Raw genomic sequence first — 16,123 nt, 5'->3', positions numbered from 1 at the left:
CCACCCACCTCCCACACCGGCTCCCACCCACCAACGAATGTAGCCGTTAATGTCCGGTGCAGAGAGGGCCACAGAGTGGCTCTCTCTGCACCGGATGGCTACAAATGGTTATTGCAGGATGCCTCGATATCGAGGCATCACTGCAATAACCGGAAAGCAGCTGGAAGCGAGCAGGATCGCTTCCAGCTGCTTTCCAAACCGAGGACGTGCAGGGTACGTTCTCAGGCATTAACTGCCTTTTTTTTGAGGACGTACCCTGCACGTCCTCGGTCATTAAGGGGTTAAAGGAACATGAAACCCATGTTTTTTTCTTTCATGATATAGATAGAGCATGCGATTTTAAACTACTTTCCAATATCCTTCTATTATGTAATTTGTTTAGTTGCCTTTGTATTCCTTGTTGAAAAGGATACTTAGGTAGGCCCAGGAGCTGTTGATTGGTGGGTGCACATATATGCCTCATGTTATTGGCTCACCCACCTCCCAGTAGTGCATTGCTGTTGTTTTTTCAACAAAAAATACAGATAGAATAAAGCAAATTATGCTGTGAGGGCCCATGCGCCAGTTTTCACACACCACACCTTCTTAGAGAGTCAGCAGTGGCTTGTATAACACAAACTAAGTTTTCACAGACACAATACACACCACCACCAGCTCTCTAAACTTGAATACTGATGCATTCTTTCTCTTCCTCGTCCTTCTCTTCTTCCTCCTCCATGTTCAGCTACCCCTTGACAGGCTAATATCATCAATACATTTGGAGTATGTAACAAAGTTTTTCTCTATTCTTTTTATTTTAATTGGTGGCTAAAGATGATTCTCACCAGTGATTCTGAAAATGGGCAAGTGTTCCATGTCATTCCTTCTAGCCAAACCGGAACAGCCCAGCTCATTATCCCACAGGGGCAGATACAAGGTGCTCAAGGTGAGTAGCTGGTCACACTATTGGTTTATCATTTGTTTGCTACTGTCTGTAAAAACAATGACATCATCTGTTTCTTTCATGTAATTGGCAAGAGTCCATGAGCTAGTGACGTATGGCATATATATTCCTACCAGGAGGGGGCAAAGCTTCACAAACCTCAAATGCCTATAAATACACCTCCCACCACACCCACAACTCAGTTTTACAAACTTTGCCTCCTATGGAGGTGGTGAAGTAAGTTTGTGCTTGATTTTAAGATTTCTTCTATGCGCTTCTAAGCATTCTGAAGCCCAATTCCTCTCAGAGTACAGTGTTTGTCAGAGGGATGTGAAGAGAGTATCGCCTATTAATTTTATGGTTTCTCGCACAGGAAATCTTTTCAAGGGTTCTCTGTTATCGGTCGTAGGGATTCATCTCTTACCTTCCTTTTCAGATCAACAATATACTCTTATATACCGTTACCTCTGCTGATAGTTTTCAGTACTGGTTTGGCTATCTGCTATATGTGGATGGGTGTCTTTTGGTAAGTATGTTTCATTGTTTAAGACACTCTCAGCTATGGTTTTTTACTTATATTTGCCATGAGTCAGGTCTATGTATATTTCCCTTTGTAGTCTAAACAGTTTCAGTATAGGAATCATGTTGGGAAGTTTATTTATTTAAACTTTTTTCTTACCTGGGGTTCAGTTAGCGCAAAATGTTTTTGGTGCGAAGTCGCACCTTTGATCGTGCACATTTCATCCTTTCCTGCGTCTTTATTGATGCTAGTTGTTTTGGTGCGGAATCGCGTTTGTTAAGAAGCGAGTTGTGTCATTTTCTGGTGTTGGTTTTGCGCCCAAATTTTTTATCTTTCTTTTGCGTAATGCGTCATTATTGGCGCCAAATTTAGTTATTTTACCCCTCTCTGTTTTCATGAATTTTACTAGCTGTTATGCCTGATTTTTTATTTTATTTTTTGTATTAAAAAAATATATATATACTATCTTTGTTTTTCTATCTACTGAAACTGTTACATTGTGGAAATCGAATGTTTTGCCTAATGTTATTTTTCTTTTGCTGTTTTGCGAGATTTCTCATTATGATCCTGACTCTGATGTAGAAACTATGATGCCCTGAAACACTATTCTACAAAGCTAAGTGTGTTCTTTTCATTATTTAGCTGTTGTTATTTCTTCAGCTCAATTATATGGCATTTATTTATTATATTTTATGTTAATAATGTTTCTACATTTACTGTTTTTACTTACTGATGTACTTGATTTCATCTGCAAACATCACATGATATTGCTTTTATCATAAAAGGTTATGACTGCTATTATGCTTTTCTGCTATTATGCTTTTAAATAAACTTACGGGGTCTTTTCATAATTGTTAAAATTTAATTTATTTTGTTCTGACCGACAGCATACTTAAGTTTATTCTACTGATGAAGGTTTTCTTTGGTTCAAAGGATCCTGTATCAGAGACAGTTTTGTTAAATTCTCCTTATTTCTTATTTGAACATTCTTTGTTTTTTGTTAAGGAAAAATTGTTATTTTTAGCTTTTAGGAGCCTAGTCCTCCTATTAACTATGGCCTAGATTTGGAGTTTGGCGGTAGAGGCTCCTAACGCTGGTTTTAGGCTACCTCCGGTATTTGGAGTCACTCAAAAAAGGGTCTAACGCTCACTTTTCAGCCGCGACTTTTCCATACCTCAGATCCCCTTACGTAAATTGCGTATCCTATCTTTTCAATGGGATTTTTCTAACTCCGGTATTTAGAGTCGTGTCTGAAGTGAGCGTTAGAAATCTAACGACAAAACTCCAGCCGCAGAAAAAAGTCAGTAGTTAAGAGCTTTCTGGGCTAACGCCGGTTCATAAAGCTCTTAACTACTGTACTCTAAAGTACACTAACACCCATAAGCTACCTATGTACCCCTAAACCGAGGTCCCCCCACATCGCCGCAACTCGATTAAATTTTTTTAACCCCTAATCTGCCGACCACCACCTACGTTATCCTTATGTACCCCTAATCTGCTGCCCCTAACACCGCCGACCCCTATATTATATTTATTAACCCCTAACCTGCCCCCCACAACGTCGCCGCCAGCTACCTACAATAATTAACCCCTAATCTGCCGACCGCAAAGCGCCGCTACTTAAGTTATCCTTATGTACCCATAATCTGCTGCCCCTAACACCGCCGACCCCTATATTATATTTATTAACCCCTAATCTGCCTCCCTCAACGTCGCCTCCACCTGCCTACACTTATTAGCCCCTAATCTGCCGAGCGGACCGCACCGCTACTATAATAAAGTTATTAACCCCTAATCCGCCTCACTAACCCTATAATAAATAGTATTAACCCCTAATCTGCCCTCCCTAACATCGCCGACACCTAACTTCAATTATTAACCCCTAATCTGCCGACCGGAGCTCACCGCTATTCTAATAAATGTATTAACCCCTAAAGCTAAGTCTAACCCTAACACTAACACCCCCCTAACTTAAATATAATTTAAATCTAACGAAATTAATTAACTCTTATTAAATAAATTATTCCTATTTAAAGCTAAATACTTACCTGTAAAATAAATCCTAATATAGCTACAATATAAATTAAAATTATATTATAGCTATTTTAGGATTAATATTTATTTTACAGGTAACTTTGTATTTATTTTAACCAGGTACAATAGCTATTAAATAGTTAAGAACTATTTAATAGCTAAAATAGTTAAAATAATTACTAAATTACCTGTAAAATAAATCCTAACCTAAGTTACAATTAAACCTAACACTATACTATCATTAAATTAATTAAATAAAATACCTACAATTACCTACAATTAAACCTAACACTACACTATCAATACATTAATTAAATACAATACCTACAAATAACTACAATGAAATAAACTAACTAAAGTACAAAAAATAAAAAAGAACTAAGTTACAAAAAATAAAAAAATATTTACAAACATAAGAAAAATATTACAACAATTTTAAACTAATTACACCTACTCTAAGCCCCCTAATAAAATAACAAAGACACCCAAAATAAAAAATGCCCTACCCTATTCTAAATTACTAAAGTTCAAAGCTCTTTTACCTTACCAGCCCTGAACAGGGCCCTTTGCGGGGCATGCCCCAAGAAGTTCAGCTCTTTTGCCTGTAAAAAAAAACATACAATACCCCCCCCCAACATTACAACCCACCACCCACATACCCCTAATCTAACCCAAACCCCCCTTAAATAAACCTAACACAAAGCCCCAGAAGATCATCCTACCTTGTCTTCACCTCACCGGGTATCACCGATCGGTCCTGGCTCCAAAATCTTCATCCAACCCAAGCGGGGGCTGGCGATCCATCATCCGGTGGCTGAAGAGGTCCAGAAGAGGCTCCAAAGTCTTCATCCTATCCGGGAAGAAGAGTAGATCCGGACCGGCAACCATCATCTTCCAAGCGGCATCTTCTATCTTCATCCGATGAGGACCGGCTCCATCCTGAAGACCTCCACCGCGGACCCATCTTCATCCGGCGACGTCCAACTGAAGAATGACGGTTCCTTTAAGGGACGTCATCCAAGATGGCGTCCCTCGAATTCCGATTGGCTGATAGGATTCTATCAGCCAATCGGAATTAAGGTAGGAATATTCTGATTGGCTGATGGAATCAGCCAATCAGAATCAAGATCAATCCGATTGGCTGATCCAATCAGCCAATCAGATTGAGCTCGCATTCTATTGGCTGATCGGAACAGCCAATAGAATGCGAGCTCAGTCTGATTGGCTGATTGGATCAGCCAATCGGATTGAACTTGATTCTGATTGGCTGATTCCATCAGCCAATCAGAATATTCCTAACTTAATTCCGATTGGCTGATAGAATCAGCCAATCGGATTGAACTTGATTCTGATTGGCTGATTCCATCAGCCAATCAGAATATTCCTACCTTAATTCCGATTGGCTGATAGAATCCTATCAGCCAATCGGAATTCGAGGGACGCCATCTTGGATGACGTCCCTTAAAGGAACCGTCATTCTTCAGTTGGACGTCGCCGGATGAAGATGGGTCCGCGGTGGAGGTCTTCAGGATGGAGCCGGTCCTCATCGGATGAAGATAGAAGATGCCGCTTGGAAGATGATGGTTGCCGGTCCGGATCTACTCTTCTTCCCGGATAGGATGAAGACTTTGGAGCCTCTTCTGGACCTCTTCAGCCACCGGATGATGGATCGCCAGCCCCCGCTTGGGTTGGATGAAGATTTTGGAGCCAGGACCGATCGGTGATACCCGGTGAGGTGAAGACAAGGTAGGATGATCTTCAGGGGCTTAGTGTTAGGTTTATTTAAGGGGGGTTTGGGTTAGATTAGGGGTATGTGGGTGGTGGGTTGTAATGTTGGGGGGGGTATTGTATGTTTTTTTTTTACAGGCAAAAGAGCTGAATTCTTTGGGGCATGCCCCGCAAAGGGCCCTGTTCAGGGCTGGTAAGGTAAAAGAGCTTTGAACTTTAGTAATTTAGAATAGGGTAGGGCATTTTTTATTTTGGGGGGCTTTGTTGTTTTATTAGGGGGCTTAGAGTAGGTGTAATTAGTTTAAAATTGTTGTAAGATTTTCCTTATGTTTGTAAATATTTTTTTATTTTTTGTAACTTAGTTCTTTTTTATTTTTTGTACTTTAGTTTATTTCATTGTAGTTATTTGTAGATATTGTATTTAATTAATGTATTGATAGTGTAGTGTTAGGTTTAATTGTAGGTAATTGTAGATATTTTATTTAATTAATTTAATGATAGTGTAGTGTTAGGTTTAATTGTAACTTAGGTTAGGATTTATTTTACAGGTAATTTTGTTATTATTTTAACTAGGTAACTATTAAATAGTTATTAACTATTTAATAGCTATTGTACCTGGTTAAAATAATTACAAAGTTACCTGTAAAATAAATATTAATCCTAAAATAGCTATAATATAATTTTAATTTATAGTGTAGCTATATTAGGATTTATTTTACAGGTAAGTATTTAGCTTTAAATAGGAATTATTTATTTAATAAGAGATAATTAATTTCGTTAGATGTAAATTATGTTTAACTTAGGGGGGTGTTAGTGTTAGGGTTAGACTTAGCTTTAGGGGTTAATACATTTATTAGAATAGCGGTGAGCTCCAGTCGGCAGATTAGGGGTTAATAATTGAAGTTAGGTGTCGGCGATGTTAGGGAGGGCAGATTAGGGGTTAATACTATTTATTATAGGGTTAGTGAGGCGGATTAGGGGTTAATAACTTTATTATAGTAGCGCTCAGGTCCGGTCGGCAGATTAGGGGTTAATAAGTGTAGGCAGGTGGAGGCGACGTTGTGGGGGGCAGATTAGGGGTTAATAAATATAATATAGGGGTCGGCGGTGTTAGGGGCAGCAGATTAGGGGTACATAGGGATAATGTAAGTAGCGGCGGTTTACGGAGCGGCAGATTAGGGGTTAATAATAATATGCAGGGGTCAGCGATAGCGGGGGCGACAGAATAGGGGTTAATAAGTGTAAGGTTAGGGGTGTTTAGACTCGGGGTACATGTTAGAGTGTTGGGTGCAGACGTAGGAAGTGTTTCCCCATAGCAAACAATGGGGCTGCGTTAGGAGCTGAACGCGGCTTTTTTGCAGGTGTTAGGTTTTTTTTCAGCTCAAACAGCCCCATTCTTTCCTATGGGGGAATCGTGCACGAGCACGTTTTTGAGGCTGGCCGCGTCCGTAAGCAACTCTGGTATCGAGAGTTGCAGTTGCGTTAAATATGCTCTACGCTCCTTTTTTGGAGCCTAACGCAGCCTTTATGTGGACTCTCAATACCAGAGTTATTTTTATGGTGCGGCCAGAAAAAAGCCAGCGTTAGCTACGCGGGTCGTTACCGACAAAACTCTAAATTTAGCCGTAAGTTATTTTAAAATCTGGATTTTAAGATTTTTATTGGGACTATACTACTATTTCTATGGAAATTGGTACTTATTTTTAGGATTCTTTAGAGTTTGAATATAACCTTAGTAGAGCATATTCACGTACTGTTTATATTTTTTAGCTCAGCTTTATCTGTGGCTACCATTACTGCGTTTTTTTTCAACCTTTTTGTTGTTGAACAGTTAGCAAAAGCAGTTTTAGATTCTCAAGTATATAACTCTGTTTATTTACTTCTGATGTATTCATTTTATATTATGTTTACTATATTTATTATTATGATTTCAAATATTTTTGTATTATCTCTAGCTTGTTAGGATAATAATTTGTTTGATTTGTATTATCTCCATTATTTGGAGGTTCATATTGTTTTCTGCCCCACTTTTAGTCCGGTGATGTAGATCAGTTGGTGAATGTCCTGTCTACAAAGGCTTGTTCTAGATCCAAGGGTCATAGATTCATATCCCGGCAGGGTTAATACAGCCCTTCTGTCTTTTGAGGTCAATTTATTGAGTACTATTTATTTGGGTAATAATAACAACTTTTTTTATCAGCTGCTAATTTGGTTAACTCCGAGTGTAAGCACTGAAAAAGCGTTTTCTCTTGTTAAGTGTATCCAGTCCACGGATCATCCATTACTTATGGAATATATTCTCCTTCCCAACAGGAAGCTGCAAGAGTCCACCCACAGCAAAGCTGCTATATAGCTCCTCCCCTAACTGCCATATTCAGTCATTCTCTTGCAAGCCTCAACATAGATAGGAGGTCGTGAGAGTCTGTGGTGCTTTCTACTTAGTTTATTCTTCAATCAAAAGTTTGTTATTTTTAAATGGCACCGGAGTGTGCTGTTTATCTCAGGCAGTATTTGGAAGAAGAATCTGCCTGCGTTTTTCTATGATCTTAGCAGACGTAACTAAGATCCATTTGCTGTTCTCACACATTCTGAGGAGTGAGGTACTTCAGAGGGGGAATGGCGTGCAGGTTTTCCTGCAGATAAGGTATGTGCAGTAAAATATTTTTCTAGGAATGGAATTGACTAAGAAAATACTGCTGATACCGAAGTAATGTAAGTAAAGCCTTAAATGCAGCGATAGCGACTGGTATCAGGCTTATTAATAGAGATACATACTCTTGTAAAAATGTGTTTTAAAACGTTTGCTGGCATGTTTTATCGTTTTTTAACATATGTTTGGTGATAAAACTTATTGGGGCCTAAGTTTTTTCCACATGGCTGGCTTAAATTTTGCATAGAAACAGTTAACTGAAGCTTCCCACTGTTGGCTGTGGCAGTTTGTTGTGTCTGTTTTTAAAAACGTCTATGTCATTTTTTTTTTTTTTTTTTATCTGTTTTTTGCATTAAGGGGTTAATCATCCATTTGCAAGTGGGTGCAATGCTCTGTTACCTTATTACATGTACTGTAAAAATTTCGTTTGTTTTACTGCCTTTTTTTCACTGTTTTTCAAATTTTGACAAAATTTGTTTCTCTTAAAGGCACAGTAACGTTTTATATATTTGCTTGTTAACTTGATTTAAAGTGTTTTCCAAGCTTACTAGTCTCATTATTAGTCTGTTCTAACATGTCTGACATAGAGGAAGCTCTGTGTTCATTATGTTTTAAAGCCATGGTGGAACCCCATCTTAGAATGTGTACCAGATGTACTGATTTCATGTTAAACAATAAAGATCATTTTTTGTCTTTAAAAACATTATCACCAGAGGATTCTGTCGTGGGGGTAGTTATGCCGACTAACTCTCCCCACGTGTCAGACCTTTTGACTCCCGCTTTAGGGACTCACGCTCAAATGGCGCCAAGTACATCAAGGGCACCCATAGCATTTCTTTTACCAGGGGATTCTGTCGAGGGGAAAGTTATGCCGACTAACTCTCCCCACGTGTCAGACCCTTCGACTCCCGCTTCAGGGACTCATGCTCAAATGGCGCCAAGTACATCAAGGGCGCCCATAGCGTTTATTTTACAAGACATGGCAAAGGTGGTGAATAATATTCTGGCAGCAGTATTAGTCAGACTACCTGAAATTAAAGGAAAGCAGTTAGCTCTGGGGTAGATACAGAGCATACAGACGCTTTAAGAACCATGTATGATACTACCTCACAATATGCTTAGTCTGTGGGTGATTTTTTTTTGACTCAGGGAAGATGATTTAACCTGATTCTGATATTTCTACATTTAAAATTTATGCTTGAGAACCTCCACTTGTTGCTCAGGGAGGCTTTGGCTGCTCTGAATGAATGTGTACAATCGCAGGGCTAGAGAAATTGTGTAGACTGGATAAATAATATGCAGTGCCGGTGTGTACTGATGTTTTTCCAATACCTAAAGAGGTTTACTAAAATTTTTTTAATAAGCAATGGGATAGACCAGGTGTGCCGTTCTCTTCCCCACCTATTTTTTAGAAGAATGTTTTCTAATAGTTACCACCACACGGGACTTCTGGCAGACAGTTCCTAAGGTGGAGAGAAGAGTTTCTACTCTAGCTAAGCGTACCACTACCTCTGACGAGGACAGTTGTGCTTTTTAGATCCAATGGATAAAAAATGTTTATTCAACAGGGTTTTATCCTGCAGCCCCTTGCATACATTGCTTCTGTCACTGCTGCTGCGGCGTTCTGGGTTGAGTCTCTTGATGAGGCTTTACAGTTAAGCGACTCCATTGGATGAATATATTTGACAAGCTTATGCTAGCCAATTCCTTTGTTTTCTGATGCCTTGTTCATTTGACTAGACTAACGGCTAAGAATTCTGTTTTTTACTATTCTGGCGCGCAGAGCGCTATGGCTTATATCATGGTCAGCTGTCGTGAGTTTAATAAATAAGCTACTTAACTTCCCTTCAAGGGGCAGACCCTCTTCGGGCCTGGTTTGAAGGAGATTATTGCTTATATCACTGGAGGAAAAGGTCATGCCCTTCCTCAGGATAGGTCTAAATCAAGGGCAAAAAAAAAAAAAAAAAAAAAAAAAGTCTAATTTTCGTACCTTTTAAAAACTTCAGGGCAGGTGTGGCATCCTCTTCCTCTAAGGCAAAACATGAGGGAATTTTTGCTCAGACCAAGGCGGTCTGGAGACAATCGGACCTGGAACAAAGATAAGCAGGCCAAGGAGCCTGCTGCTGCCTCTAAGGCAGCATGAAGGAACGGACCCCTATCCGGTAACGGATCCTATAGGGGGCAGACTTTCATTCTTTGCCCAGGCGTGGGCAAGAGATGCCCAGGATCCCTAGGCATTGGAATTTATATCCCAGAGATATCTTCTGGATTTCAAAGATTCCCCCCCAAAAAAAGGGGAGATTTCGCCTTTCACAATTATCTGCAAACCAGATAAAGAAGGAGGCATTCTTACATTGTGTACGAGATCCATCCAGTTCCAAGAGAAGAACAGGGACAGAGTTTTTACTCAAATCTGTTTGTGGTTCCCAAGGAGAGGGAACCTTCAGACCTATTTTGGATCTAAAGATCTTAAACAAATTCCTCAGAATTCCGTCATTTAAGATGGAAACTATTCGTACCATCTTAACTATGATCCAGGAGAGTCAATAGAGGACTACAATGGATTTGAAGGATGCTTATCCTCACATTGTGATGCATAAAGATCACCATCGTTTTTCAGGTTTGTCTTTCTAGACAGGCATTACCAGTTTGTAGCTCTTTCCTTTGGGATATCTACAGCCCCAAGAATCTTTATGGAGGTTCTGGGGTCGCTTTGGCGGTCCTTAGACCGCGGGGCATAGAAGTGGCCCCTTATTTAGACGACATCCTGATACAGGCGTCAAACATCCAAATTGCCCAGTCTCATACGGACGTAGTACTGGCATTTCTGAGATCACATGGGTGGAAAGTGAACAAGGAAAGAGTTCTCTATCCCCAATCTCAAGGGTTTCCCTCCTAGGGACTCTGATAGATTCTGTAGAAATGAAAATTTACCTGACGGAGTCCAGGTTGTCAAAGTTTCTAAATTTCTGCCGTGTTTTTTTCATCCCATCCGCGCCCTTCGGTGGCTCAGTACATGAATGAAATCGGCTTAATGGTAGCGGCAAGGGACATAGTACCGTTTGCACGTCTACATTTCAGACCGCTGCAACTATGCATGCTCAGTCAGAGGAACGGGGATTACACAGATTTGTCCCCCTGTTAAACCTGGACCAAGAGACCAGAGATTCTCTTCTCTGGTGACTATGTCGGGTCCATCTGTCCAAGGGTATGACCTTCCGCAGGTCAGATGGGACAATTGTTACAATAGATGCCAGCCTTTTAGGTTGGGATGCAGTCTGGAACTCCCTGAAGGCTCAGGGATAGTGGACTTAGGAGGAGACCCTCCTTCTAATAAATATTCTGGAACTGGGAGTGATATTCCATGCTCTTCAGACTTGGCCTCAGTTAGCAACTCTGAGGTACATCATACTCAGTCGGACAATATACACGACTGTGGCTTACATCAGCCATCAAGGGGGAACAGAAGTTCCCTAGCGATGTTAGAAGTCTTACAATAATTCACTGGACAGAGACTCACTCTTGTCTATCAGCTATCCATATCCCAGGTGTTGAGAACTGGGAGGTGGATTTTCTAAGTCGTCAGACTTTTCTTCCGGGGGAGTGGGATTTCCTCCGGAGGTCAAGACCAAGCAGGAGAGGGCTTTGGTGTTTTTGACAGCGCCTGCGTAGCCACGCAGGACCTGGTATGCAGATCTGGTGGACATGTCATCCTTTCCATCACGGTCTCTGCTTCTGAGACAGGTCCCTCTACCTCAGGGTCCTTTCAACCATCTAAATAGAATCAATCTGAGATGGACTGCCTGGAGACTGAACGCTTGATGTTATCAAAGCATGGCTTCTCCGAGTCAGTCATTGATACCTTAATACAGACATGAAAGCCTGTCTCTAGGAAAATTGAACATAGATATGGTGTAAATATCTGATTGTTATGAATCCAAGGGTTACTCATGGAGTAAAGTCTGGATTCCCAGGATATTATCTTTTCTCCAAGATGTTTTTGAGAAAAGGGTTGTCAGCTAATTCCTTAAAAGGGGACAGATTTTTACTCTGTCTATTTTTTTGCACAAGCGTCTGGCAGGTATTCTAGACGTTCAGGCATTTGGTCAGGCTTTGGTTAGATCCAAGCCTGTGTTTAAAACTGTTGCTCCGCCATGGAGCTTAAACCTGATTCTTAAGGTTCTTCAAGAAGTTCCGTTTGAACCTTTTTTGTTCCATAGATATCAATCTTTATCTTGGAAAGTTCCTTTTGGGTAGCTAATTCCTCGACTCGTAGAGTCTCCAAGTTATCTGTGTTACAATGTGATTCTCCTTATCTGGTCCTTCGTACGGATAAGGTAGTCCTGCGTACCAACCTGGGTTTTTTCCTAAGGTGGTATCTAACAAGTACATCACTCAAGAGATAGTTGTTCCATGTTTGTATCCTAATCCTTCCTCAAAGAAGGAACGTCTATTACACAATATTGGACGTGGTTTGTGCTTTAAAGTTTTACTTACAAGCTACTACAGTTTTCATCAAACGTTCACCTTGTTTGTTGTCTATTCTGGACAGAGGAGAGGTCAAAAGACTTCAGCAGCCTCTCTGTCTTTTTGGTTAAAAAGCATAATTCATTTAGCTTATGAGACTGCTGGACAGCAGCCTCCTGAAGGGATTACAGCTCATTCTACTAGAGCTGTGGTTTTCACTTGGGCCTTTTTTAAATGTGGCTTCTGTTGAACAGATTTACAAGACGGAGTCTTGGTCTGCGCTTCATACTTTTCAAATTTAACAAATTTGATACCTTGCTTCTTCGGAGGCTATTTTTGGGAGAAAGGGTTTTTTACAGGCAGTGGTAACTTCCGTTTAAGTACCTGCCTTGTCCCTCCCATCATCCGTGTACTTTAGCTTTGGTATTGGTATTCCATAAGTAATGGATGATCCGTGGACTGGATACACTTAACAAGAGAAAACATAATTTATGCTTACCTGATAAATTTATTTCTCTTGTAGTGTATCCAGTCCACGGCCCGCCCTGTCACTTTAAGGCAGGTAATTTTTTCATTTGAACTACAGTCACCACTGCACCCTATGGTTTTTCCTTTCTCTGCATGTTTTCGGTCGAATGACTGAATATGGCAGTTAGGGGAGGAGCTATATAGCAGCTTTGCTGTGGGTGGACTCTTGCAGCTTCCTGTTGGGAAGGAGAATATATTCCATAAGTAATGGATGATCCGTGGACTGGATACACTACAAGAGAAATAAATTTATCAGGTAAGCATAAATTATGTTTTTTTGTATCCTTCTGGGAGAAACACGCTATATAATTACTAGTATTTAGTCTGCATGAAGGTGCGGTTCTCAAACCAGTCCTGGTGGGTGGCAGATTAGATTGTTTTTGGATGAACTTAGTCCAAAATCTATATTATTCTTAGGGTTTGAATAGATTTTTAGAATGAGACTTTCTATGGGAAGAATCTTTCTTCCTCAGTACACTCTGTGAATTATTTTCAGGAGTGATTATACCAGTTCTTTAGCAGGAACAGGGATTGGGTTTCTATTCAATTCTATTCTTTGTCCCAAAGAAGAAAGGTTTATTCAGTCCAATCTTGGATCTGAAGACTTTTATATTGTTTTGTTAGAGTCTCAACTTTCAAGTTGGCGATTATAAGGACTATTATGCCTTTTTGTTCAGCAAGGTCATTTCATGTTCACCCCATTTTATAGGATGTTTATCCTCATGTTTTATTTCATTCAGACCACTTGTTGGTTTTGAGATTCTCTTTTTTAGATAAGCTTTACCAATTTGTCGCTTTTCCATTTGGTCTAGCAACAGCTTTATGAATCTTTTCAAAGGTTCTTGGTGCCCTTCTTTCTGTATTCAGAATGTAAGGTATTGTGGTGATTCCTTATTTGGATATTATCTTGGTATTAGCTTAAACTTTTCTTTTATTAAAGCTGGACAGATAGCTCAGCATGCTAATGCTCTGTAGCAACCTGAGGGTTGCAGGTTTGATACCCTGTGAGGTCAATTCAGCCTTTTATCCTTCCGAGGTCGATTAAATAAGCAGCGCCTTGAGAACCTTACGGGTGATTAGCCGCGCTTTACAAGTACCCAATACATACATATGAAAGAGCAGTATTCAAATATATGGACTTTTCTTTTATTGGAATCTCTCATGAATCAACTAAGATTTGTTTCTTCAAGACATGGTTAGAGGATTTAAGTTTCGTGATTCCTCAGACAAGGGTCACTTCTTTTTGGGTTTCTACTTGGATTCTGTGTTCATGTCTTTGTCTTTATCGGACAAAAGTCAAAATTGGCGTTAGCCTGTCTAACTTACAGTCTAGAACATTCCTTTCAGTGGTTATATGCATGGAAGTTTTAAGTCTCATAACTGCAGCATCGGGCGTGGTTACCTCTGCTCATTTTTCATCTGAGACCTCTTTTTGCTTTGCATTCTTTGCTTTGTATTCTTAATGGATGCAAGTCTTACAGGAGCTGTCTGAGGGTCTCTGACAGCACAAGGGGTTTGGATACTTCAAGAGGCGAGGTTTCCAATCGATATTTGAGAACTCTGTGCTATTTTCAGAGCTCTTTTAGGCTTGGCCTCTTTTTGGAGAGAACTTTTCATTTTTTGCTTTCAGACAGACAATATCACAACAAATAGGTTCTCGTAGTTCCTTAGCAATTAAGAAGTATATTGAACACGTTCTTAGATGGAATTCATCTCCTGTCTAATTTCTACGATCTCAGGTTTAGACATTTGGGAGGTGGATTATCTCAGTCATCAGTCTTTACCTCGGGGAGATTGGTATCTCTATACAGATGTGTTTTCTCAATTTCCCAGGTACCTTTTCAGGTCCAGGGATACTGAGGCGGAGATGGTGGATGCATTAGCAGTGTCTTGGTTTTGCAACCTGACTACATATTTCCGCCTCTGGTTTTTTCTTCCAAGGGTGATTTCTAAGATCATATTGGAACAGTGTTTCGGATATCATCAGCATGGCCTCACAGGTTTGGTATGTGGATCTTGTTCGGATGTCCAGTTGCGATCCTTGGCCGCTTTCTCTTTGGCCAGCCCTCTTTTTAGGGGCTATTTTTCCATCGGGATCTCAAATTACTAATTTGATGGTATGGAAATTGATTAGTGTTTAGTCATAGAGGTTTCTCTAACTCCGTTTTTATCACTTTGTTGCAGGCTTATAAGTCTGTTTCAAGGAACATGTAATATCAGGTTTGGAAAACCTGTATTTGTTGGTGTTCTCATAAATTCTCTTGGCATTCTTTGAGAATTTCTAGGATTTTACAGTTTTTTCAGGATGGTTTGGATAAGTTTGTCTGCAAATTTTTTCAAGGGACACATCTCTGTTCTTTCTGTTTATTTCCTAGAAAGATTGTTTAAACTTCCTGATATTCACTGTTTTGTTCAGGCTTTGGTTGGTATTAAGCCTGTTCATTTATTAATTTCTCCTTTTTATTTGGTTTAAAGATTTTGCAGGCTCTTTCTTTTGAGTTTTTATTTTCTTTGAAGATTATCTACTTTCTTGGAAAGTGTTGTTTCTTTGGACTATCTCTTCTGCTACATGAGTTTCTGATTTATCAGCTCTTTCTTGTGTGTCTCCTTATCTGTTTTTTTCATCTAGATAAGTTGTTTTATGGACTTCTTTTTGTGTTTTAATCCTAAAGAATTCTTTGAGAGTTCTTTACATCCTTTGGATGTGGTAAGAGCTTTATAATTCTATATCGAGGTTACTAGGATTTCAGAAGACTTCTAGTCTATTTGTCGTTTTTATGGTTCCAGAGAAGGTTGAAAGCCTCTGCCATTTCTTTGGCATCCTCGTTAAAGCTTTTGTTTTTCAAGGCTTTTTTGGAGTCAGAGCAGGCTCCGCCTCAGAGATTTACAGCTCATTCTACTAAGTTCAGTTGCCATTTCTTGGGCTTTTTCAGAATTAAGCTTTGGTTGATCAAATTTACAAATCAGTAATTTGGTCTTCTTTGCTTTCTTTTATTGTTTTTACCATTTTGATGTATTTTGCTTCTTCTGAAGCAGTCTTTGGTAGAAAAGTTCTTCAGGCAGCTGTCTCAGTTTGATTCTACTGCTTTTGATTTAAGTTTTTTTTTTAAGAAAATCTTAATTATTGTGTGGATCTAATTTCTCAGTGGAAATAGCTGTTGTTATTTTATCCCTCCCTCTCAGTGACTCTTCTGTGGAATTCCACATCTTGGGTATTTCTATCCCATACGTCACTAGCTCATGGACTCTTGCCAATATGAAATAAATTCATTTA

General features: G+C 39.6%; 1 protein-coding gene across 1 annotated transcript in view; it reads left to right on the top strand.

Moving 5' to 3' along the window:
• Nucleotides 1-16,123, top strand: part of CARF (calcium responsive transcription factor) — a 261,735-nt gene that overhangs the window by 32,106 nt on the left and 213,506 nt on the right. The window contains exon 4 of the mRNA XM_053698682.1: nucleotides 814-925. Coding sequence (XP_053554657.1) covers nucleotides 814-925 — 112 coding nt within the window. The remainder of the gene's footprint in view (nucleotides 1-813; nucleotides 926-16,123) is intronic.

Source organism: Bombina bombina, chromosome 1 (assembly GCF_027579735.1).
Source record: "Bombina bombina isolate aBomBom1 chromosome 1, aBomBom1.pri, whole genome shotgun sequence".
NCBI lineage: Eukaryota > Metazoa > Chordata > Amphibia > Anura > Bombinatoridae > Bombina > Bombina bombina.
Note: the sequence above shows the minus strand (reverse complement) of the source record. Positions and strands in the feature narration are given on the sequence as shown.